Source organism: Heptranchias perlo, chromosome 8 (genome assembly GCF_035084215.1).
Source record: "Heptranchias perlo isolate sHepPer1 chromosome 8, sHepPer1.hap1, whole genome shotgun sequence".
Classification (NCBI taxonomy): domain Eukaryota; kingdom Metazoa; phylum Chordata; class Chondrichthyes; order Hexanchiformes; family Hexanchidae; genus Heptranchias; species Heptranchias perlo.
The window spans coordinates 49731870-49746543 of record NC_090332.1 but is presented as its reverse complement, the minus strand read 5'-3'; the positions used below and the strand labels follow the sequence as shown (position 1 = coordinate 49746543).

Here is a 14674-nt window from a genome sequence, read left to right as displayed (position 1 = left end):
AGCGACAGGTAAGAAGATAGTGCTCGGGCTAACTGGGAGCAGCTCGGCATGAAGGAGGCTGCAGATGTCCACGACTACATGTCCACGGAAGCTGAGCCTCGGTCTGTAGACCCTGTGGCGAGGGTAGTGCCCTCTGTGAAGCATCTCTTTCTGCAGTTGCCCTCCCTCCTGCTGTGCAGGTGGATGTGTCACAGCACTGTGTTGTGGAGCTCCACGTGTCAGAGGTGGACGGCATGGCCGGCGAGGCTGGTGATGCTGTTCGCCCTCCGAGGAGGTCATGACTGCAGCTACGGCGGCCCCCATCGGGAAGATGTACATTTGAGGGGGTCCGCAAGGTAGGTAAATGTGTCTGGACACCGGGGTAAGTGTGCAAGTTTATGCATTTGATTGTTAGGAGGCGGGTGGTGGAGGCCAAACTTTGTCCCAAGTGACAGAGTGGCCTCCTGCAATGAGTGAGGGTTTACCCCACAACCTGTCAAATGGACCTTTGCAGCTGCCACAGGCTGGTGGCTGCAACACGTCCATTTCAACTGGGAGTGTTTCCCCCAGTACGGAAAACAGTCTCAGTTAATTGCAAAATCCGATCCTTCCTAAAATATCAGGTCAATCAGGTCTGTAAACAACCTGAAGTACCTGTTCAATTACTTTAAGTAGCACCTCACCGGCTTTAATTGCCGGCAGGAGTCCCACATGCGGGGGCTGTGTGCGCATGTGAGCATGTCACTGGGGAACCCGGAAATGGGGCGGGTTGGAGCCGGGCTCTGGACCTGCCCCGGGAATCCCGGATTTTCGCAGCCCCCCCCACCACGAACGCACCCGATTGCAGATGGGAAAATAGAGCCCCTCATTGCAGTGTGGAGAGAATGCTCGAGATTCAGAAATGCCTTCTTTCAGATGAAATGCTAAACCAAGACCCATTCTGCACTTCCAAGTGAATGTAAAAGATCCGTGGCACTATTCAAAGTTCTCTGGATGCCCTGGTCAACATTCCTCCCACAACTAATAGCACCAAAAAAGCTTAACTAGTCATCCGTCTCATTTGTTGTTTGTAGGATCTTGATATACATAATTTTGGCTGCCACATTTACCTACATAAGAGTGACTGTACATCAAAAATATTTAACTGGATGTGATGAGCTTTGTGACATCTTGAGAATCTGCTAAGGAGCTATGTAAAAATGTAGGTGCTTCCTTCCTACTTGCTTTAGCAGGTATCTTTTTTTGAGGATGTTTGAAAATGGCCAAATGTTTTAACACATCTTTTGTGGTCCATCTCTATCCCATCATGGTTCCACACCTACTGGTCCCAATGCATTCAGTGTATCTTCTCCAACAGTTTTTACTCCCACAAGTATTCACCTCCAGCATGCTCCAACAATCTATCCTTGGCTCCCTCCTGGGCTGTGTTTACATGCTGCCCCTCAGTGACAATCTGTCAACATTGGGTCAGGTCACATATGTATGCTGATGAAATCCAACTTTACCTCTCCTCCACCACCACCCCAGATTCCACGACTGCTGCTATCCACCATCAAGTTGTGGATGAGCCAAAACATTTTCCTGTTCCACATCATCAAAACAGAAGCTAGAAACTTTGCACCTCTGTCACAGATTTCATCTCCCTATCTGACTACTTGTTTGGGCTCAATCTCAACTTGATCCTGAACTGAGCTTCAAAAACTCACATCTCGTCCATCACCAAGACAGCTTACTTCCACCGTTACAATGTTCCCTAACTATGCCCCACCTCACCCTTTGTACCACCTGCCTATGTCCGTTTCTCATCATCTGCACCACCAAAACTTGTATCCACATTGTTATCATCTCTAGGCTTGATTTATCCAAAACACTCACCAACTTCGTGAATGCTACCTTCAATAAACCTCGACCAACCCAGAACTCAGCCTCAAAATCTTATCCCTGCCCCTCACCAGCCTGCGTTTACTCCATACCTCCATCACAGCAAATTCAAAATATTTGCTCTCATTGCCCTTTGCAATCTTCTCCACTGTTCCAACCCTGGTCTACCCCTCTTTGCCTGAACCTTCAGGGACCATGTCCCTACACTGGAATTTTCTATCTGAACCTATCCTTGTTGACACTTCTCTCCCACCTTCAAAAGCCTCCTCAAAAACTATATCTTTGAGGATGTTTTCAGTTACTTCCCCTGGCCTCTTTCTCTGCTATAGGTTCCCCAATCCCCACTTTGGAATGTTTTGTTACATGAAATATTATAATGGTGCAAGAATTTGTTGCACTAGACTGGTAAGGTGTGGGTTTGACTACTGATTCCTCGTATTGAGTTCCTAGTTTCAACATACCAATTGGAGGGGGTGTTGCGTGGAAATTAAGCACTTCCTTACAGGAGAAATAAACAGGTGGGCACGGGGTGCAAAGCGTGGGAAGACACAAAACAGCAAGACACCCAGCCACTCTCGTGCATGTCCTGATAACTGGATCAAGACAGCCATTGAGAGGCCTATCTTTTTTTTTTATTCGTTTATGGGATGTGGGCGTCGCTGGCGAGGCCAGCATTTATTGCCCATCCCTAATTGCCCTTGAGAAGGTGGTGGTGAGCCGCCTTCTTGAACTGCTGCAGTCCGTGTGGTGAAGGTTCTCCCACAGTGCTGTTAGGAAGGGAGTTCCAGGATTGTGACCCAGTGACGATGAAGGAATGGCGATATATTTCCAAGTCGGGATGGTGTGTGACTTGGAGGGGAACGTGCAGGTGGTGTTGTTCCCATGTGCCTGCTGCTCTTGTCCTTCTAGGTGGCAGAGGTCGCGGGTTTGGGAGGTGCTGTCGAAGAAGCCTTGGCGAGTTGCTGCAGTGCATCCTGTGGATGGTACACACTGCAGCCACTGTGCGCCGATGGTGAAGGGAGTGAATGTTTAGGGTGGTGGAAGGGATGCCAATCAAGCAGGCTGCTTTGTCCTGGATGGTGTCGAGCTTCTTGAATGTTGTTGGAGCTGCACTCATCCAGGCAAGTGGAGAGTATTCCATCACACTCCTGACTTGTGCCTTGTAGATGGTGGAAAGGCTTTGGGGAGTCAGGCGGTGAGTTACTCACTGCAGAATACCCAGCCTCTGACCTGCTCTTGTAGCCACAGTATTTATATGGCTGGTCCAGTTAAGTTTCTATAGCTTCTAAGCTATAGAAAGGTTGGCCATGTATGGGAAATTAGGAATGAAAATATTTATGAAAATAAAATAACCTTTGCTTTCATACAACATCGGAAAAGCCCAGCAATTTTGTAGGTTTTGGCAGACTTAAAAGTTTTGAATAGTCATATTTACACAAAATGTTTTACCTTCTGAGTCACCGTAGAGGCGCAAATATTTCTAAAACCTAATGATGCAATAGAATATCTTAAGAAAACAACATTTTCTTGGGAGTCTCCATGTATATTAAAACCCATCCAGAATATTATTGCCACATTAAACCTACACAGGTTGGGTCAAGGCAGACATAAATCTTTTCAACAGCGATGTTTTAAGTAATGTGCTTTTTTTGTAAATCCTGTGAAGTGCTGTGTAATTACAGCATTACTTACTATTTCTTTTTGCACTCTGTTCCTTGATCAATCTTGAATTCAGGTAAACTAATGAAACCTTCAGCTTTTTCTGCCTGTGGAAAAGGAAGAATTGGTCAACATTTATCAAAGAACTCAACTATCATCAACACAATGACATTGTTTGCAAAGACCTATCTTTTTTTCAATTTCTACTTTAAATTTTTACTTTAAAATGGACCAAACAATACAGGACATTCTACCATGGTAATGAGTGGATAATATTTGAAAGCAAATTTGTTCAGCATTTATAATCACTAAAACCCCGCCCCCAAAAAGTGCAGCAGTTCCGCACATACCTTTTAAACTAGAAGGCACAGTCCAGTGGTGGACGTAACGATGGAACACTCAAAGATAGTCTATTCCAATCCATCATTGACCAACTCACAATCTAAATATTGGTGGACAATGCAAACAGACCATCGATATCCTCTCCTCCCACTCCCTCCTTCCACAAAAGCCCCCACTGCGAACTCTACACCACCCTGTGGTTTAAAGTAGAACTCAAAACTCTTCCCACCTATGCCTGAAGGGCTTTTGGACTTAACCATGCGACCAGCTGGTTGTGAAGTGAACTATTTACAGAATATTTTGAATATGTATGGTGGAGAACTGGTGCATATTTTGAAAGCTGAGAAGGGCATTCATTTCTCACTGGTCTTATATCGCCTTAAGATTCCCCATCAGTTAGCCAGTGAGAAATGAATGCTTTTCTCAACTTTTAAGATATGCACTGGAGTTCTACCATATACATTCAAAATATTCGATAAATATTTAGTTAAAATTGAATTAGACAAGGGAGAAGACCAATTCTTCATTTACAGTATTCTTTTAAAAAATGCTGTTAATACTGGTATATCTTCATTTTAATTCCCAAATGTTATTACTTTTTTTTTAAAAAGACCCTTCATCAGATTTGTGCACAGGAACATGTGCTATGCATTGTGCTGAAATGATATGATATAGCAACTAACATTTATGTAACTTTGCATAATATCATAGAATCAGAGAAAGGTTACAGCACGGAAGGAGGCCATTCGGCCCATCGAGTCCATGCCGGCTCTAGGCAAGAGCAATCTAGCTAGTTCCACTCCCCCGCCCGATCCCCATAGCCCTGAAAGTTTTTTTCATTTCAAGTACTTATCCAATGCCCTTTTGAAAACCATGATTGAATCTGCCTCCACCACCCACCCTGGCAGTGCATTCCAGATCCTAACCACTCGCTGCGTAAAAAAGTTCTTCCTCATGTCACTTTTGGTTCTTTTGCCAAGGATCTAGGATAATCTTAAAAAAATATATTAAATTTAAAAAAAACAAGACTAACTAAGCAAATAAAAACTAGAAATGGCAGTGTAGGTTATGTGTCGGGATTGCAGTATGTGGACAGCAAGACTGTCCCGGATTGCTATATCTGCAGTAAATGTCTCTGGCTTGAGACACTCTGGCTCAGAGTCTTTGAGCTGGAGTGCGAGTTAGAGACACTGACGCTTAAGAAATGGGGAGGAATATCTGGACAGTTTTCACCAGAATCCAGTGTCACTTCAGAGAATAGCACAGGTACAGGAGGGGGGGGAAAGAGTGTGACTGGTAGTCCACAGGGTAGTGGAAACAGAGGGGAGATAGAGGAGGTGGTCCCACAGACACTGGTCCTGTCCAACAGGTACAATGCACTTCACACCTGTGAGGATAAGGAAAAAGTCTGTGGGAAGGACAGTCAGAATGCTGACCAAGGCACTTTGGAGCAGGAGGCTGTCCATGGGGAAGAGGTGCAGAGTAGAAAGGTGGTAGTTATAGGAGATTCGATAATTAGAGGGATAGATTCAATTCTTTGCTGTCAGATTTGAGAGTCCCAAAGGGTGTGTTTCCTACCTGATGCCTGGGTAAGGGACATCTCGAAACGGCTGGAAAACAATCTGGAAAGGGAGGGGGAGGGTCCAGTTGTTGTGATCCACGTCAGAACCAATGACATAGGAAAGAATAGGGATGAGGTCCTGCTAAGGGAGTATCAGGAGTTAGGAACAAAATTGAAAAGCAGGACCTCCAGGGTAGCAATCTCGGGTTTATTACCTGAGCCACATGCGAATTGACATAGGGACAAACAGAACAGGAAAGTAAACATGTCACTGAAGGATTGGAGTGGGAAAGAGCGGTTCCTTTTCATGGGACACCAGCACTGGGACAGAAAGGAGCTGTACTGTTGGGACAGGCTGCACCCGGACCAGTTTGGAACCAAGGTTGTAGCGGAAAGTATAAATAGGGTGGTTAATAAGACTTTAAACCGAATTGTGGGGGTTGGGGGGGCGGTGGGGAAAGAGATGGTTCAGGCAAAAATTTTAGTAAAAAAAAACAAGAGTAAGAAAGAAAGACCAGAGTAAAGTCCAGGCCAGTGTTGTAGAAACCATAAATACTACAGGTCTGGGAAACAATAAAATAACTGAAATAAACAGCGGGAGTGATAAATAAGAAAAATGATAAGATAAAAAGTGTAAAAGTAAAAGGAACAACTGCCAAAGATGATTTAAACTGCCTGTACAACAATGTACACAGCATCAAAAACAAAATGGGGGAATAATCCAAAGCGAGGAACCAGATGTAGTAGGAATAACAAACATGGCTACATAAAGAACAGGACTGGCAACTAAATATTGCAGGTTATAATTTAATCAGAAAGGATAGGGAAGGAAGATGAGGGGTTGGAGTAGCTGTGCTAATTAGGGATAACAATGGCAGCAGAAAAAAGGGACATAATTAATAGAAGGCTAGAAACAGAATCCATATGGATTGAAATAAAAGATAACAGATCGATCAATGCTAATAGGGGTATATTACAGACCAGCTAATGGAAAGGAGGTAGAGGAAGAAATATGTAAGCAAATATGTGAAATGAATAAAGGGCATAGAATGATAATCATGGGAGATTTTAACTAGCCTCAAATAAACTGATGAGAAAAGGTAGGTAAAGGAGTACAGGGAATGGAGTTTTTACAATGTGTGCAGGACTCATTTCTCACCCAGTCTGTAAAAAGCCCAAGAGAGGAAGTACTGCTGGATCTGGTAATGGGAAATGAACTAGAATAGACGAGATGCAAGCATAGGGGAATGTTTAGGCAATAATGATCACAACATAATAAGGTTCAAGATAAAGATTGAGAAGGACAAAGACCAAAGTAATAAATTGGAAAAAAGCTGATTTCGAGGGGATGAAAATGGAACTAGGAAAAATAAACTGGAAAAATTTACAAACAAAGAAATAGAACAGTGGGAAACATTTAAAACGGTGGTCGAGAGTCCAGGAGAAATATATCCCACTAAAAAGCAAGAACAAACAAGCCAGTGATGACACATCATGAATGATTAAAGAAATAAGAGCAAAATTGAAACTGAAGAAAAAGGCATACATTAAGTACGTGGACAACAAAGAAGAGGATGTCAAAAGGGAATACGAAAAGATGTCAAAAAAACAATTAGGAAGGCAAAAAGAAATTATCAAGGAATATCAAAAAATATAGTAAAGTATTCTACAGACACATAAATAACAAAAGAAAAATCAGAATAGGGATAGAGCCACTAAGGGATGCACAAGATAAACTCACAGGCAATGACAGCTAAATGGCAAAAATATTAAATAATTACTTTGCTTCAGTATTTACCAGGGAGACTAACAAGTTGGGCATGACATTAGAAGAAGAGATCAAAAAAGATGTAAAGACATTTAAAATAGAAAGGGGGGAGATAATTGATAAACTAATCAAACTTAGAGAGGATAAAACCCCTGGTCCGGATGGATTGCATCCACACATATTAAAAAGTTAGGGAAGAGCTAGCAGAGGCACTATTACATATATATATAAAAATTCATTAGAAAAGGGAATAGTGGAGTGCCAGAGGACTGGCAGACTAATGTGATTCCTATATTTAAGAAGGGAGATAGATCAACTTCAGGGAACTATAGACCAATTAGTTTAACGTCAGTGGTAGGAAAGATAACGGAATCCATATTAAAAGATGTAACAGATGCAAACATCTAGAAACCGGAAACATAATAAAGAATAGTCAGAACGGATTTCAAAAGGGAAGGTCATGCTTGACCAATCTTACTGAATTCTTTGAAATAACAAAGTGTAGACAAGGGCAATGCAGTTGATGTAATATATTTTCAAATGGCCTTCAATAAGGTATCGTATAGTAGACTCATGACTAAGGTCAGAGCATGTGGAGTCAGGGGACAAGTAACAGAATGGATAGCAAGCTGGCCACAAAACAGAGAGTAGGGGTTAAGGGCAGTTACTCAAACTGGCAAAAGGTGGGAAGTGGTGCTCCATAACGATCGGTGCTAGGATCACTGTTGTTCACCATAGACATAAACAATTTGGACTCAGGAATCAGAAGTACAATTTCAAAATTTGTGGACGACACCAAATTGGGGGATATAGTTGATACTGAGAAGGAATGCAACAAAATACAGGAAGACATTAATAAACTTACAGAATGAACGTGTGATTGGCAAATTTGGTGCAAATAGATAAGTGTGAGATGGTACATTTTGGTAGGAATTATACGGTCACATGCTCCTTGGAAAAGAGGAGTCCAAACAAGATAGAGGAGCAGAGGGATTTAGGCGTACAGATGCACAAATCACTAAAAGTAGCGACACAGGTTAATTAGACCATAAAAAAGGCAAACCAAGCACTGGGGTTCATTTCCAGAGGGATAGAATTGAAAAGCAGAGAACTTATGCTAAACTTGTACAGAACCTTGGTTAGACCACACTTGGAGCACAGTTCCAGTCTCTACACTATAAAAAGGATATTTAGGCACTGCAGAAGATGCAAAAAAGATTTACTAGGATGATACAAGAACTGCGGGGTTATACCTATCAGAAAAGAATGAATAGGTTGGGCCTCTTTTCTCTAGACCTGATAGAGGTCTTCAAGATTATGAAAGGGTTTGATAGCGTAGATGTAGAGAAGATGTTTCCACTTGCGGGAGACACCAGAACTAGGGGCCATAAATATAAGATAGTCACTAATAAATCCAATAGGGAATTCAGAAGAAATCTTTTCACCCAGAGAGTGGTAAGAATGTGGACCTTACTATGACAAGGAGTAGTTGAGGCGACTAGCATAGATGCATTTAAGGGGAAGCTAGATAAACACATGAGGGAGAAGGGAATAGAAGGATATATTGATAGGGTTAGATAGAAAGGGGTGGAAGGAGGCTCACGAGGAGCATAAACACCGGAATGGACCTGTTGGGCTGAATGGCCTGTTTCTGTGCTGTACATTCTTTGTACTCTATGCCTCTATTAATAAAGCCCAGGATTTTATATGCTTTTATCACAGTCTTCTCAATTTGTCCTCCCACCTTTAAAGATTTGTATACGTGCATCCCAGGTCTCTCTGTTCCTGCACCCCCTTTAAATTTGTACCATTTAGTTTATATTGCCTCTCCTCATTCTTCCCATCAAAATGCATCACGTCACACTTCTCTGCGTTAAATTTCATCTGCCACGTATCTGCCCATTTCACCAGTCTGAACATGCCCTTTTTAAAAATTTGTCCATGGGATGTGGGCATCGCTGGCAAGGCTGGCATTTATCGCCCATCCCTAATTGCCCTTGAGAAGGTGGTGGTGAGACGCCTTCTTGAACTGCTGCAGTCCATGTGGTGAAGGTTCTCCCACAGTGCTGTTAGGTAGGGAGGGAGTTCAAGATATATTTCCAAGTCGGGATGGTGTGTGACTTGGAGAGGAACGTGCAGGTGGTGTTGTTCCCATGTACCTGCTGCTCTTGTCCTTCTAGGTGGTAGAGGTCGTGGGTTTGGGAGGTGCTGTCGAAGAAGCCTTGGCGAGTTGCTGCAGAGCATCCTGTAGATGGTATACACTGCAGCCACTGTGCACCGGTGGTGAAGGGAGTGAATGTTTAGGGTGGTGGATGGGATGCCAATCAAGCAGGCTGCTTTGTCCTGGATGGTGTTGAGCTTCTTAAGTGTTGTTGGAGCTGCACTCATTCAGGCAAGTGGAGAGTATTCCATCACACTCCTGACTTGTGCCTTGTAGATGGTGGAAAGGCTTTGGGGAGTCAGGAGGTGAGTTCCTCACCACAGAATAACCAGCCTCTGACCTGCTCTTGTAACCACAGTATTTATATGGCTGGTCCAGTTAAGTTTCTGGTCAATGGTGACCTCCAGGATGTTGATGGTGGGGGATTCAGCGATGTTAATGCCATTGAATGTCAAGGGGAGGTGGTTAGATTCTCTCTTGTTGGAGATGGTCATTGCCTGGCGCGAAAGTTACTTGCCACTTATCAGCCCAAGCCTGGATATTGTCCAGGTCTTGCTGCATGCGGGCACGGACTGCTTCATTATCTGAGAGGTTGCAAATGGAACTGAACACTGTGCAATCGTCAGCCAACATCTCCATTTCTGACCTTATGATGGAGGGAAGGTCATTGATGAAGCAGCTGAAGATGGTTTGGCCTAGGACACTGCCCTGAGGAACTCCTGCAGCAATGTCCTGGGGCTGAGATGATTGGCCTCCAACAACCACTACCATCTTCCTTTGTGCTAGGTATGACTTCAGCCACTGGAGAGTTTCCCCCGATTCCCATTGATTTCAATTTTACTAGGGCTCCTTGGTGCCACACTCGATCAAATGCTGCCTTGATGTCAAGGGCAGTCACTCTCACCTCACCTCTGGAATTCAGCTCTTTTGTCCATGTTTGGACCAAGGCTGTAATGAGGTCTGGAGCCGAGTGGTCCTGGCGGAACCCAAACTGAGCATCGGTGAGCAGGTTATTGGTGAGTAAGTGCCGCTTGATAGCACTGTCGACGACACCTTCCATCACTTTGCTGATGATTGAGAGTAGACTGATGGGGCGGTAATTGGCCGGATTGGATTTGTCCTGCTTTTTGTGGACAGGACATAGCTGGGCAATTTTCCACATTGTCGGGTAGATGCCAGTGTTGTAGCTGTACTGGAACAGTTTGGCTAGAGGCGCGGCTAGTTCTGGAGCACAAGTCTTAAGTACTACAGCCGGGATGTTGTCGGGGCCCATAGCATTTGCTGTATCCAGTGCACTCAGCTGTTTCTTGATATCACGTGGAGTGAATTGAATTGGCTGAAGACTGGCTTCTGTGGTGGAGATATTGGGAGGAGGCCGAGCTGGATCGTCCACTCAGCACTTTTGGCTGAAGATGGTTGCAAACACTTCAGCCTTGTCTTTTGCACTCACGTGCTGGATTCTGCCATCATTGAGGATGGGGATATTTACAGAGCCTCCTCCTCCCGTTAGTTGTTTAATTGTCCTCCACCATTCACAACTGGATGTGGCAGGACTGCAGAGCTTTGATCTGATTCGTTAGGCGTGAAATCGCTTATCTCTGTCTATATCATGTTGCTTCCGCTGTTTAGCATGTCTGTAGTCCTGTGTTATAGCTTCACCAGGTTGGCACCTCATTTTTAGGTACACCTGTTGCTGCTCCTGGCACGCTCTTCTACACTCCTCATTGAACCAGGATTGATCCCCTGACTTGTTGGTAATGGTAGAATGAGGAAATGCCAGGCCATGAGGTTACAGATTGTGCTGGAATGCAATGCTGCTGCTGCTGCTGCTGATGGCCCACAGCACCTCATGGATACCCAGTTTTGAGCTGCTAAATCTGTTCTGAATCTATCCCATTTAGCACGGTGATAGTGCCACACAACACGTTGGATGGTGTCCTCAGTGCGAAGACGAGACTTCGTCTCCATGAGGACTGTGCGGTGGTCACTTCTACCAATACTGTCATGGACAGACGCATCTACGACAGGTAGATTGGTGAGGACGAGATCTAGTAGGTTTGTCCCTCGTGTTAGTGCGCTCACCGCCTGCCATTTCGGTCCAGTCCGGCAGCTACGTCCTTCAGGACTCGGCCAGCTTGGTCAGTAGTGGTGCTACCGAGCCACTCTTGGTGATGGACAATGAAGTCCCCCACCCAGAGTACATTTTGTGCCCTTGCTACCCTCGGTTCTTCCACCAAGTGGTGCTCAACATGGAGGAGGTCTGATTCATCAGCTGAGGGAGGACGGTAGATGGTAATCAGTAGGAGGTTTCCTTGCCCATGTTTGACCTGATGCCATGAGATTTCATGGGGTCCGGAGTCAATGTTGAGGACTCCCAGGGCCACTCCCTCCTGACTGTATATCATTGTACCGCCACCTCTGGTGGGTCTGTCCTGCCGGTGGGACAGGACATACCCAGGGATGATGATGGAAGAGTCTGGGACGTTGGCTGAAAGGTATGATTCTGTGAGTATGGCTATGTCAGGCTGTTGCTTGACTAGTCTGTGGGACAGCTCTCCCAATTTTGGCACAAGTCCCCAGATGTTAGTGAGGAGGACTTTGCAGGGTCGACTGGGCTTGGTTTGCCGTTGTCATGTCCGGTGCCTAGTGGTCCGATGCCGGGTGGTCCGTCTGGTTTTATTCTTATGACTGAAGTCCTTCACATTGTTTACTACATTTCCGAGTTTCATGTCATCTGCAAAATTTGAAATTGTATACTATACTCAAGTCCAGGTCATCAATATATATCAAAAAGAGCAGTGGTCCTAATACTGACTTCTGGGGAATACAACTGTATACTTCCTTCCAGTCTGAAAAATAACCGGTCACCACTACTCTCTGCTTTCTGTCCCCTAGCCAATTTTGTATCCACCCTGCCACTGTCCCTTTAATCCCATGGGCTTTAATTTCGTTAACAAGTCTATTTTGTGGTACTTTATCAAATGCCTTTTCCAAGTCCATATACACATCAACTCCACTACCGTCATCAACCCCCTCTGTTACTTCAAAAAACTCAATCTAGTTAGTCAAACACGATTTTCCTTTAACAAATCCGTGCTGACTTTCACTTATTAGCCCATAGAGTCAATCCCATGTAGCAGAACTTTCAAAGGAAAAATATAAGCATTTACGGCATTTGCAAAATGTATTGATTTCCGGAATCTGGACAAATTATTTTATGGATCCTGAGGGCACAACTGTAACAGGTGAACAAAACATTTCACTGTATCTGATAATCAAAGATCGCAGTGATTACAGGCATTGGAGTAGACATTGGAATACAGTTCTGATGAAAAGCCATCGACCTGAAACGTTAACTCCGTTTCTCGCTCCACAGATGCTGCCTGACCTGAGTGTTTGTAACATTTTCTGTTTTTTAATGCTTTTACAATGTTTTATTTGGTGAATGCTTGTCAGAGGGGCAATATAATTAGTCACATGACCCAACTCCTTGTTGTGGTTACACAGTATTTGTTCAGTCGATGCAAGTGCTCAACGAGTACTTTTGCTCTCACACATCTTTATTACTTAAAGGTAAACTCCCTTTATTTCTCCCCCCTCTGCCCCATTTTTCTGGCCCTATCTGCCTGGCTATAGCTGAGACGATGAACTGTCAATCTACTCCCAGGCCCCTCAATCAATGCTGCAGTGAATTGGTCACTAGAAGTATGCAACAGGGGTCCAGGAATGACCCTCCCAACAACTTTCCCTTTCTTTCACCAGGCAAGCACTGTACTTATGCTCACTGCACATGTGGTGAATCATGGGAACCTGCACTCTCCATATTGCAGAGCGTTGGCACATAAACACACAATACCTACAGAAGATGATCTTTTGTACTTAAACTGTAATTAAAATAATAGTCACACTATTCTCAAGTTATTAAAATACCAGACTACAAATCACAAGTCAAACCTGAACTTAACTGGAGACACAGAAATATTAGGTTAATCTGACTTAAATATACTCACAGTCTGGTTTGTATACCAATACAAGTAGGTCCCTTTCAGCACAAACCAATACTTTTTCCATTTGCTGCCTATTAAGCCCTTGTTGGTTTTCTTCTTATACAGCCATCCCTGGAAGTCTGCATGGCCGAGGTCTTTGCAGGAAATCCTTCGTCTGCTCATTGCTGTTGAGTTTCCTAGAAACAGCAAGTCCAAATGAGCATTCTAAACTCAGTCTGCCATGAACTTTCAAACCAAATACACAATTTGAATTCAGTCCACAGTGCACTGAAATGCTATTTTTAAAATACAAAATGATCAAATAACTATTGACCTTCAAACCATTATAATTACAACTGCAGCTAGACCCAGGTCCATTCAACAGCACACTACCCTTTCTCACTATCTAATGAATCATACCGGATGAGCAGTACAAGAAAATTACCTCGCGTCTTCTTTCTTGTTGAACGCAATGAAACCTGTAAAGATAAGACAATATAAGCAGCGTTTGGCTTTAATAGATCACAGGCATTTGGAGCACTGACATGCAAGCAGCCAGCTCCGTCATGAAATCTTTCACTAATATCTGGTTGCAGCTATTGACGCACAACACACACAAAAAAAAAATCAATTAGCAGGATTTCAGTGAAACATCCTGTTGCCTGTAGATGAGCGTTCACACTGAAACCGTACACTAAGTCAGCTAAAATACACTAAAATCAGCTTGGCTGATTGCGTCAAAATACATTCCAAAATGCAAACGGCTACTTACGGCTGGGTTGCCATTAACTGCTCCAGCACATTGGACTGAAGCCAGGGATGACTGCAATGAAAAATAAATTTTAAAACAATTTAGGTACCTGTAGATTCAATTAAAAAATTGTTATTCGAATTTAGTCATGAGCTGCAAACAGGAAACGACAAGTGAGGCGTGAATCAACTGTAGGTTTTTTTTTGTGTGGTTGTTATACTTCAAAAATTAGTTTTTTATACCCTTTGCCTTGCAAGTATTAAAAGTCATAAAATTGTCTAATTACACAGGAAATATTTTTTGTCGTTCTTGCCACTTGAAGGAATTCTGATTATTTATCCTTGAAATTCATATGATTTTAAAGCTACTTTCACAGGACCACCTGGACCAATTCCCAGTCAGGAGTGTGCCCTTGTAAGCCTGCATGCAAATTGTTGACCTTGTTCAGCCTGGACTTAGTTACCGGCAAAACCAAAATCTGCAATACAAAGTAAATTGTTAATGAGCTCCATCAAGTGACTTACTTGGGTATGACAACATGATGTCAGTACATTAAGTATCTCAAAGAAAGAACTTGCATTTGTAT

General features: G+C 43.5%; 1 protein-coding gene across 1 annotated transcript in view; it reads right to left on the bottom strand.

Annotated features, from left to right (window-relative positions):
• LOC137324827 (connector enhancer of kinase suppressor of ras 3-like) overlaps positions 1-14674 on the bottom strand; it is a 319399-nt gene that overhangs the window by 92166 nt on the left and 212559 nt on the right. The window contains exons 17-20 of the mRNA XM_067989554.1: positions 14110-14160; positions 13783-13816; positions 13362-13534; positions 3553-3626 (exon numbers count right to left, since the gene is read on the bottom strand). Of these exons, the coding sequence (XP_067845655.1) occupies positions 3553-3626; positions 13362-13534; positions 13783-13816; positions 14110-14160 (332 nt within the window). The remainder of the gene's footprint in view (positions 1-3552; positions 3627-13361; positions 13535-13782; positions 13817-14109; positions 14161-14674) is intronic.